The 11,812-nt window shown below is 42.0% G+C and overlaps 1 protein-coding gene across 3 annotated transcripts in view; it reads right to left on the bottom strand.

Annotated features, from left to right (window-relative positions):
- Positions 1 to 242: 242 nt before the first annotated feature.
- LOC138968240 (carbohydrate sulfotransferase 15-like) overlaps positions 243 to 11,812 on the bottom strand; it is a 34,201-nt gene continuing 22,631 nt past the window's right edge. For all 3 annotated transcript variants that reach the window (XM_070340796.1, XM_070340795.1, XM_070340797.1), the window contains exons 6-9: positions 10,636 to 10,792; positions 9,002 to 9,158; positions 4,756 to 4,903; positions 243 to 894 (exon numbers count right to left, since the gene is read on the bottom strand). In XM_070340796.1, coding sequence (XP_070196897.1) covers positions 695 to 894; positions 4,756 to 4,903; positions 9,002 to 9,158; positions 10,636 to 10,792 — 662 coding nt within the window. In that variant the 3' untranslated portion in view covers positions 243 to 694. The remainder of the gene's footprint in view (positions 895 to 4,755; positions 4,904 to 9,001; positions 9,159 to 10,635; positions 10,793 to 11,812) is intronic.

The raw sequence follows: 11,812 nt of genomic DNA, 5'->3' as shown, positions 1-11,812 counted from the left end.
TTTTCTGTACGGGTTCTACGTTGAGTTCTTAAGATTTTTTGTTGCGAATGAGTTTACACAATGAGTATTTTTCAAAAGGATATCTACGTATGCAGTGTCTGATATCAAAGGGTATTCATAGTCACACACACATGAGATTGTTGTGAGTTACCGGAAGACACACACACACCCACGCATGCACACACACACTTATACACACACACATTTTCTTACCCCTCTCCCCCACCCCCCACCCCACCAACACTAACACACTCCAAACCAACACCAGACAAACACAAAGAACAATGCGTATAAAAACCATAAATCCGTAACCCCACACACTCGTACCCCTACAAAACCAGAAACCTTCCGCAAAGGGACACAACCCCTCAAGTGTTAATATCAGCATCCGTCCAGAGTAACTCCCCGTCCTTTAATAATGAGATGGGCGAATTTTCATAAAGGGACACAACCCCTCAAGTGTCAATATCAGCATCCTTCCCGCCGTCCTTCATGAGATGGCACTAATCTAAAAATATTTTTAAATCAGTGTGAGACTGGAGAGTTTTTGCAAAGGGAAACAACCCATCAAGTGTCAATCAAATATCAGCGTCCTTCCAGAGTAATCCCACCGTCCTTCATGAGATGGCACTAGATCTAAAAATAGTTTAGATCAGTTTCAGATGGGGTGGTTTGTGCAAAGGGAAACAACTCCTCACGTGTCTATATCAGCGTCCTTCCAGAGGTAGGCTTTGTTCTTCATGAGATGAGCGAGCTCCTGATTCCAGGGTTTGAACCATTCCCTCAACATCGCTCGAGTCTCGTTGAGCATGGGACCCGCCACGTCTTTGCGCTGTGTGTGGTAACTGATGGGCGCCGACAGCATCTTCTTCATGTCTTGGCTGGAAGGTCTGGCTGTTGGACAAACAGTAACCATTTTCAGTTGAATACAATGTGATATAGCAGAAGCAAAAGATAGCACATGATGAACACGTGTGTTCTCAGTGTTTACCGTGTGTTCAGTTGAACGTGACACTGAAGTGTTCACAGTGTATGCTACCTTTTGCAAGAAAGGTTTGGCTGTGGGAGAAACAGAGGCGGCACGCACGTTCTTCACTCTAAACTGAAGTGATCCACGTTTCAACATCCTTTCTGTAACCAGTTTTGAACACACTGAGTGTGATATAGTACAGTAGCACATGTTAAACACTAGTTTTCAGTTCAGTGAACACTTATGTTTACCATTTGCTACCTTTTGCTAGTAGAGTTCCTATGTACCATGTCAAACTGTGTTCAAACTGAACTGTGTTCAAAACTGTAACTGTGATGATATATCAGAAGTAAAAGATAGCACTTGGTCAGTGAACACGGCCGTGCGTTCAGTTAAACACACGTGTTTAGACGGTGTGCTACCTTTTGCAACATATAGCCTATGGGGTGACACCCCCCCCCCCCCAAAAAAAAAAAATTAAAAAAAATAACAACCCACAAAAATGCAAATAACTTATACATCTAATGACCGGATTACTTTCATATTTGATGAATGTTAACTTCAAGCTATGCTTGACCCGTCCACACAGTGGCAATTTTGTAGGTCAAATGGCCTGACTTTTGTAGGTCAAATGGCCTGACTTTTGCGCAATTTCAAATAATGTTTCCCAATTCGGGAATCAACTCAACTGAACGAGGTTTGACATTGAGCGGTAGCCATGCTTAGGCCTACCTAATTCAAACCCCACAGACTTTTATCTTTTGAATTTTTCTGAATGTTTGAGTATACAAAGACGCCCCCCTCACCCCCTGTAGTATAGTTATGTACCATGTCGAACTGTAAGGGTGTTCTTCTTCTTCGAGTCGTTCATGGGCTGAACCTCCCACGTTCACTCATGTTTTTACACGAGTGGATTTTCACGTGTATGACCGCTTTTACCCCGCCATTCAGGCAGCATACGCCGGTTTGGGGGGAAGCATGCTGGGTAGACTATGTTCGTGTTTCCATAGCCCACCGAACTCTGACACAGATTACAAGATGTTTTCTGTGCGCACTTGGTCTTATGTGTGTGTACACACGAAGGGGGAATAAGGCACTAGCAGGTCTGCACATAAGTTGACCTGGGAGATCGGAAGAATCTTCACCCTTAACTTACCCTCCAGGCGGCCGCTGCCGGGATTTGAACTCACGACCTTCCGACTGATTAGGAGGCCGATGTCTTATCGCCACTATACGCCACTGCGCCTGTCATGTGTAAGGATGTTCAACAGTGGAACACTATAAGATGTTTGATGGGTTGTTGACAGACCAGCTTTTTTGTCGGTCCGAGGGGGAGCATATCGTCTTTTGTTTCATATTTATTGACCAAGGCCGAAGGCCGCGGTCAATAAATATGAAACAAAAGTCGATATGCCCCCCGAGGACCGACAAAAAAGCTGATCTGGCAACAAACCATCAAACATCGTTTTTGTCATCATTTTGGTGGTTCAACATTAAGTGAAAAATCAACACAGGGAGCCATGGTTTGAAACGCGAGTTCTGTTATTATAATGCATGTTCGGGGCCCCAGCACGTTGTTCAAAGCTGGCGTGCGAAAGTAACTTACTGTGTGTGATTTGAGTTTATAATGTTGAGACAAGTATGTCAGGTTTGAGGATGCGAAGTTCTGTAGGTTCCGACTACAGAGTGGTGTGTGAAACCAACAGTAAGCGCCTTTGAGACGATAGTGCCCACATGTTGCATTCGAGCGATGGGATTGTCGTATTTCAAACGAGGTGATTTGCTTGCACAGTCAGCATTGACCATCTCACAACAGATCTGTTATGTGGATTATCGTGCGACGTTCGAGTCGGGGGCAAGGAATCGCAGGAAGCAAAGATGAGTCTTTTTCCATTGTCACCTTTCTTTCCGGTTGTTGGTGCATATAATATTGTGCGGACAAAATGATGCGACGGCGAGTGTTTTTTGCCTCCAAGATTTTGAGGTGTGGGTATTGTTTTGCTCGTTTCATACCCACACCAAAACCTGAAACACAACACACCCCACCCTCCCCCTCCCTCACAATCAGTCCATGAACACAAACACTGACACACACAAATTAATGATCAAGTTACCCCCCCCCCCCAACCCTTCACTTGCACACCTGCAACGCAGACGATCGTATTATTGATTAAATATTCATATAGGTCAGTGTTGGGTTTTTTGTTCTTGTTTGTGTTATTGCAGAATCGGTTTTCTCTTATTGCTACACGTGTCTCTTCATTACATTTCACCATCGCCCTACCACCCTGCCCCTCTCGGTATTCCACCCCTCGGTTTTCAGTGGTAAATATTAGTAATCGAATATTGAAGCTACGTTGAGTCAAAGGTCACAGAAGATTTGCATCGTGCAGCACTGCACGAATTGGGTCAAAGGACACAAACGATTTGCGTCGTGCCGCGAAGGAAAGATAATCGCGATCTTGTTTCTCATTGCCTCTCTGTTTTTCATTAGACTTGTCATTCTGCTTGCTCGGCTTTGTCAGATGTCTTCATTTCTTGTTGCTATGTTCTTTGCTTTTTTATTATTTTTTTTTATTTGCGCTTAGTTTATCGATACAACGTCTTGTGCACGGGTCAAAATGTGTGTGTCAGGGGTCAATTGGTTTGACTTAAACTTGACGTTCGTGTTTTATACACGCACTCCATGACTTTGTGAGAAGATAAAACATATCGATAGATTTCATTTGTTTGCGATAAAGCATAAATGTATGACCTTTGATGAGGTAGTTTTGTTTTTTGTTTACATTTGCCAGTTTGCCAGTTCGTATTTGGAACTTGGCGAAGCAGTGTCGTCTGTTTAGGTCTGGGGAAACGCCAATGAAAAGAGCCGAAGAATCCTCGAGCGTTTCTATTGGGTTTGCTTTTGATTATCCATGTAATAGGGCTTCCTGCAACTATGGTAACCGGGGATTTATTCCCCGGGGAACATGACATTTATTTCCCAGGTGCTTGTGAATGAAAACTCGTGAAAATGATGACAATCGTCGATATCAGACACACTCCTCGTGAAAAACAGTTGGCTTACTATATCAGATCTGGTCAGGCATGTATGTGGGATAAGACCACCCTCCCCCCCCCTATCCACCCCGCCCGCACTTAAGTCACATACTACAAATCAACACCTTCGCTGCTTGCTGTGTAACAATTTAATTCATTTAAAAGACACTGAGTAACTTTTACGAAATTAATTCACAGAAGAGACCATCTAAGCTTGTCATTTTTGGTATGTGACCAAGTGGAGGGACGGTGTTATCCCACGTAAAGCCCGGTCAGATCTGAGATGTTGAGTCAAACTGTTTTCCTAAGAAGGAGTGTGAGACAGAAACAAACACAACGGTTTTTGAATGTTGTGTGTGTGTGTGTGTGTGTGTGTGTGTGTGTGTGTGTGTGTGTGTGTGTGTGTGTGTGTGCGTGCGTGCGTGCGTGCGTGTGTGTGTGTGTGTGTGTGTGTATGTGAATGTGTGTGTGTGTGTGTGTGTGTGTGTGTGTGTGTGTGTGTGTGCGTGCGTGCGTGCGCGCGTGTGTGTGTGCGTACGTGCGTGTGTGTGTGTGTGCGCGTGTGTGTGTGTGTGCGTGTGTGCGTGCGTGCGTGCGTTTGTGAGTGCGCATGCGTGCGTGCGTTTATGTGTGTTTACTACTTTTTCTGAACTGCCAAGAGATTGAGGAGACAAACAGAGAGACAGGTAGGCAGAGAGACAGACAGGCAGACAGCCCAAAATACAAAACGCAGACAGATAACTTACACATTTCAAGAAAATCGAATATTTTGTATAAACTGTTTCTCATGTCGTTGCTGTAATCCTCTGTCCGAAGAAATAAGAAATGTTTCTTGGGGAAGACCTTCAGCCATTCCTCGAAGTAAACTGCGTAGCAGCTGAAGTGAAGATCTACCTGCAAAAGTAATCAGGAGAAATAAAAACCGTTTGGCAGCTAACTAACTAACCAATCCATCAAATCAACCAACCCACCAACCAACGAATAAATCAATCAATTAAAGGACCAGACCACGCTGTTTTAGCGTCAAAAACGCTTCGAATCGTGTTCCTGCGCGACCGAACACTTCCCGATGTTTGCAGTTAGTTAGAAAACCACTTTCTTACCGTCTTCAACAATGTTTGGTTTACTTCGGAATCTTCTAAGGCCGTAATCCGACGAATTTTGTGACCGAAGCGACGGATTTCTTCTCCAAAACGACCCGCCATTGTGCCGCGTGATCTTCGCGAGACTGGCTTATGAATAAATTATCCGTGACGTCACACCGTGTGGGGATGGTTGTTTACCAACATGACAACAAGCGTAACTGCAGACGAAATTGAACCGTACATGTTCGAACTACCGGTTTCTCTCCTCGAATCAAGCATGAAAGATGAGGGTGGAGGCCACTTCCAGCAGTAGTGAAACAGTGACGATGAAAATTGCGACACTGTTTGTCTCAGCGATCAAAGGTAAACACGCCCGCTCTCTGTGCTGAACTTATCGTCTGCTTTCGAGTCTGTGCTATTTTTTCACTCTCGCCTTGTCAACGCACTCGCGAATAAGTGGGATATTGTTTAAGTGTTCATGCATTGCATTCACGAGTAAAAGAACAACAGCTCATCGCAGTTTTAACTGTTCTTGATTATTTCAGAGACTGGTGTCAGAGTGGCCACTGTACCTGTTGTATTGTGTGGGAGGGGCAGATTTGAGAGAGAGAGGAAGCTAGCCTGAGGTACATTGTAGAATGAAAACTTGCAGGGGAGCAAGAATGCATCACCAGCCACGAAGGTGTACATACAACTTTTTTTGAGGTGCCTATATTTGTTTGATTGTTAAATGTATGTATTTGTTGTTGTTTTTAAAGGCTATCAAGAAAACTGTTGTCATTTAAATTTGTAACACTCAGTCACATATAGTTTCACACACACACACACACAAGATTAACTCACTTGCATGCCCACAGAAGAAGTTTGCTCTTCACATTGTTCTGTTGTTGTTTTTATAATGTAATCATTGTAACATCAACACTCAGTAATAACCAATATTACAACACAATCACTTTTTCATCAGAACTCACTCACATACTACATGACTTTGTATTAAACCCTGGTTTATGGACACTTGCATTTGTACTTTGCATGGGAAAGCAGCCTGTAGCAGTCAAAGTCTGGGCACTGTTGCATTGTAGTCTTGCTGTGTATGCAGAGCTTTGTTGTAGCTGCCATAGACCAGTGTTGCCATAGGCCAGTGTTAGGATCACCACCCCCTCAAACAGCTCGTTCAGTTAACCTGATGCCTGTTTTAGACAGAAAAAAAAGTTACCACAATCAGAACTTTCACCGGAGAAAGGGCATCATTCTTTCATACTTTCTTTCTCATAGCTTTTTTTTGGTTTTTATAATCTCTTCATTACACTAAATAACATCCATCTTAAGACCTATTTTGAGCCTTAATTTAAGTTGACTAGTAATGATATTAATCATAATGTATTTATTTTTATAATGTACAAACTAGAGTATGTATGTGGATATGTGTGTGATGGTGCTGGTATGGATATGTGTGGTTTGGGTTATGTGTGTACTGATGTGTACATTTTATGTGTTTTGTATGTTTTACGAGTGCGATTTTATGTGATGTTATTCTGTACACCAGCCAAAACAAAATGTCTGGTATATTAGATAATAAACGCACCTTTAAATTTATTAGCGACTACACCCCGTCACCCTCCAGTCCCCCTCCCCCCATTACACCCTACACTTTTAACATTGTATAAAAAATCATGCCCCAATATAGGTCCCTAGTTACCTGGGAGGACGTTAAGCTCCATAATCAACATCAACAACGTATTGAATTGAATTGAAAAGCTGGGGTTAGGAGGTCTAACTTCTTGAATTAAAGTTTTTTTTTCTCAGGTGCATGTAGTTTTTTATTTGCTTGAAATCATGGTGTATTCTGGTTGTAAGAGAAGAATCAATTTCCTTGTAAGCCTGCAAAATTAAAATTTGTCATTTTTGAAGTAGCCTACATTTTTGTAAGAGTCCAAAATAGTCCAGGATAAGGAGGAAAAACATAGGGTGGGTCAGGAAATCTGAAACATTGCATAGTTTTGTTTTGCCTATGTAGACACAAAAAGTACTTAGAGCACTTTTTCCCCCCCAAGAGAGCATAGCTTAGTTTTAATTATTTTAATGCCACTGTTAGCAAGAGGAGTACTACAGACAGCAATCAAACAGTGGGTTTTTTCTGTAGACATTGTTATTTCTGTTTAGGTGTTTCAGTAGTTTTCTATGCGGATAAATCATGCTGCATGATCACTAGAAACAATCCAGCTCTGTAGCATGCAAGTTTTTTAAAGGTTTTTTTCCCCATGTTACTCTGAGAGAAAAAAAACAACCCACAGAGATAAAGTTGAACTGGCAGTTTGACTGAAGCAGTGGTAATAACACAGAGTGCTCTTCCTACAATCAATTTTTTTATGTGGATGATGATGTCCACACATGTACTTGGTTGTATTATTTTGCTAGACTATGTGTTTCTGTTAGATATATCTGCTCACATGATTGTTGTTCATAATTTGACATTACATTTACTGCTGATCAAAATGTATTGTTGGAATAGGTCTGCTTAATATTCTGACTGCAGTTTTGTAATAAAATCAAATAACACAGATGTTTTAAGTATCAAAGTGCTTTTCACACACACACACACACACACACACACACACACACACACACACACACACACACACACACACACTCACACACTATGAGTATGACTGCAAACATGAATTTGTACTTGTATTAATTATAATTACTGTATTACAGAACCTGATCTGAAAAAAAGGACAACAGCAAATTATTCATGCAAGCTTGCTGTATTAACGATTTCTTTATCTATTTAATACAACACTGAATTAGATAACAACTATAACAACGTGTGTGTGTTTGTGTGAATGTCTATGTGTATATGGACGGACACTGATTAAACCTGAGACTCATCGATTACCCAGGTGAGTGTAAAAGAGGGAGAGAGAGAGGGAACTATAAGGTGGGTGCATGGGGACGGACATATAGTAACAGATATATATGTTTTAATCTGTAATCTTAACACATGTGCTTAAAATTAGGAACAGATGCCATTCCACTACAAATACTGTCAGTCTGACAAAAACGCCCAGTGACACTGAACCCCTATCCCTTACAGAACACATTCAGTATACATGTACTCACTTCCTTTCGTCTGCGTTTAGTGAAAGCAGATCGTTCTGATGACATTGGTATCCGGTTTCTGACCTCCTGTGAGTGGTCAACAATTGTCGGAACTGGAACTGCGTTAGGCAACAGCTGTTTTGTGTGTGCCAGGTTTTCTTGCCGGCTTAACTGCGTTCGCATTGGAAGAAAGTGTCGCGAAACACACAACATCGTGTTGGCCGTTTCCAGTTAATCAGTCTTGCTGCAGAAGTTGTAAGCCCATCGGAAAAAGGTGACAACTGATGCCTGAACCTTTTTTCTATACTTCATAGCTATCAGCAGCCGTGCGCATTCCTTCGGCGTGCTGTTGATGCTCGATTTAGGCAAACGCCCACTTGAGCGTAAGCTGTAACTTTCGGTTTCCAAACACTAAGTGACGTCACAGCCGGTTCTCGTCTACTGGCGGCCATTTCGAAGTCTCGTTTAGCAGACGAATTTGGCGGAACGTTTTTAATTAAATCACAATGATTAAGCTACGAATCGGTGAATTTCTTTACATTTTTGGAATCTTTAGGTGCATTTCTCTAACCTTCAGTCATCGGTTAGTGGTTCTAATAACCTTTAAAACAGCGTGGTCTGGTCCTTTAAGTAAGTCAGTCGGTCGGTCAGTCGGGCAGTCAGGCAGTCAGTCAGTCAGTCAGTCAGTCAGTCAGTCAGTCAGCCAGTCAGTCAGCCAGTCAGCTAGTAGGCTAAGTAAATAAGTCAGTCAGTCAGTACAAAAAGTCAGCCCCTCTGTCAGTCAGTCAGTAAGTAAGCAGCTCACCGGCATAGATTCAAGGACGGAAGCGTTGACGAAGCATTCTATGCGGTCCTGAGCACTAGCTAAGCAATCACTAAACATGGCTATCCCCTCCTCCACATCTTCGTGAAACTCCTGAGCGCTGTTGCCCATGCCGTGAAACAGATACGCCGTATACAGTCTGCAAAAAAAAAAATAAGAGAAGAAAATTATCTTTCATACGTGAGAGAGACCACCCATGTGATAAATAAACCATCTCTTCACACGTGTGTACATTATGTAAATCACTGAATGAGGTTGAGTTGGCTGCTCGTAAAGACAAAGTCACTGAGACAAACTACATTCTCCAAACACTATGTTGTTTCCTCTGGAAGAATGTTGAGAACTTGCACGATCTGAAGTCGATAACCCTAACAGAGTTTAAAATATGGTCAAAATCACCGAAAGTACACCATTTTTGACAACGCTTCGCAAATCTGAAATTCTGAGTATACCGTGACCTATCGCCGTCAGTTTAAAGCTTAAAAAAACTCCAAAACAATTGTCCACAGAATGAACAATAAAAATGCACATGAAAATATTTAATCATCATACTTTAATATAATGTAATAAAACCAAAAAGTACTGTACTCACGTGTTAAACAAAGACGATACGAATAACAATATCGAATACGAGTACAGTATTTTTGGTCTTTTTACATTTAGTCAAGTTTTAACATAGAGGGGGAATCGAGACGAGGGTCGTGGTGTATGTGTGTGTGTGTGTGTGTGTGTGTGTGTGTGTGTGTGTGTGTGTGTGTGTGTGTGTGTGTGTGTGTGTGTGCGTGTCTGTGCGTGTGTGTGTGTGTGTGTGTGTAGAGCGATTCAGACTAAACTACTGGACCGATCTTTATGAAATTTTACATGAGAGTTCCTGGGTATGAAATCCCCAGACGTTTTTTTCATTTTTTCGATAAATGTCTTTTATGACGTCATATCCGGCTTTTTGTAAAAGTTGAGGCGGCACTGTCACACCTTCATTTTTCAATCAAATTGATTGACATTTTGGCCAAGCAATCTTAGACAAAGGCCGGACTTCGGTATTGCATTTCAGTATGGGGGCTTAAAAATTAATTAATGACTTTGGTCATTAAAAATCTGAAAATTGTAATTAAAATTATTTTTTTATAAAACGATCCAAAATTACTTTTATTTTATTTTTCATCATGTTCTGATTCCAAAAACATATAAATATGTTATATTCGGATTAAAAACAAGCTCTGAAAATTAAAAATATAAAAATTATGATTAAAATTAAATTTCCGAAATCGTTTTAAAAATAATTTCATCTTATTCCTTGTCGGTTCCTGATTCCAAAAACATATAGATATGATATGTTTGGATTAAAAACACGCTCAGAAAGTTAAAACGAAGAGAGGTACAGAAAAGCGTGCAATGCAGCACAGCGCAACCGCTACCACGCCAAACAGGCTCGTCACTTTCACTAGCGGCGGACTACGTTCAGTTTCATTCTGTGAGTTCCACAGCTTGACTAAATTGTACAGTAGTAATTTCGCCTTACGCGACTTGTTATTTCTTGCTCTCACGCGCAGTCACCCTTGGTCTGCTTTCTTTATACTGTATGATTTAGTTATTGCCTATCAAGCCAACCGTCTTACCGTTCCACAGGATCTCTGGCGAGTATGAGAAACTTGGGGTCCCTGTACAGATGACGCATGAGATGAGGGGTCAGGACTGCTGGCTGGCGCAGGTTACGATTCTGCGGGAGTTGGGTCCAGCCTCGAAGATCCCACATATCAAGCGGTGACCCGTCCACTGGACACAGAAAAGACTTATTCTTCTCTTGATTAATCTTACTCTGGACTAACAGGGGACTTGCCCTATCGGCGAAGGCCACCCACTCGCGCGAAATTTATCCGCGTTATCTTGCGAAATCTGCCTCAAAGTGCAGGCAAGTTTATCGCCAGTGGCTTCGGTCAGTGAAGCGAGAATGCACAAGCTGAGGGTATAACACTCTTGGCTGACGCAGGTACTACTACTACCACTTCTTATTCTTCTTCTTTTTCTTTGTTCGTGGGCTGCGACTCCCACGTTCACTCGTAGGTACGAGAGGGCTTCAACATGTGTGGCCGTTCTTTTCCCGCCATTTAGGCAGTCATACCCCGATTTCGGAGGATGCATGCTGTGGGTTTTTTTTGGTTTCTTTAACCCACAGAACTATGATGTGGAATACAGGATCTTTTCCGTGCACACTTGGTCTTGTGCTTGCGTGTACACAAGGGGGATAAGGCACGAGCAGGACTGCTCATACGTTGCCGATTGGGAGATCGGAACTCTCCATCTGTAATCCACCAGGCGCGGCCGAGATTCGAATCCCGAACGCGTAGGTCAGTTACAATTCTGTGGTAGTTGAGTATATAATTTTATAGCCTCAACAATCCCACGTGTCTGGTGGTTACCCGTTCAGTACCGTTAGAGAGAAGAAAAAAAGTTGTCATAAAAAAAAGTTTACATCATGAATGGGACATTTAATTACATACAAAACCAAACATTCACTAATAGGTCAACCCACAGGAAATTGTAATAAAGTGCCGTTCAAGTGAAAGGAGTAGAATAATTCGAAGGACCAGCACTTTAATTCGAGTTCCTGTGATCAACCTAGTGGCCTTGCAAGCGGACGGACAAACAAATAAAACCGCGATGAGAAAGATGAAATGGACGTCATTAGCTCAGATAGTTGTTATGCCTCAAAATAATACCTTTGTTTTTATATTTAGTCAAGTTTTGACTAAATATTTTAACATCGAGGGGGAATCGAAACGAGGGTCGTGGTGT

This window comes from Littorina saxatilis, linkage group LG6, assembly GCF_037325665.1.
Source record: "Littorina saxatilis isolate snail1 linkage group LG6, US_GU_Lsax_2.0, whole genome shotgun sequence".
Classification (NCBI taxonomy): Eukaryota; Metazoa; Mollusca; class Gastropoda; order Littorinimorpha; family Littorinidae; genus Littorina; species Littorina saxatilis.
The sequence above is the reverse complement of the archived record's forward strand: the minus strand, read 5'-3'. Positions and strand labels throughout refer to the sequence as shown.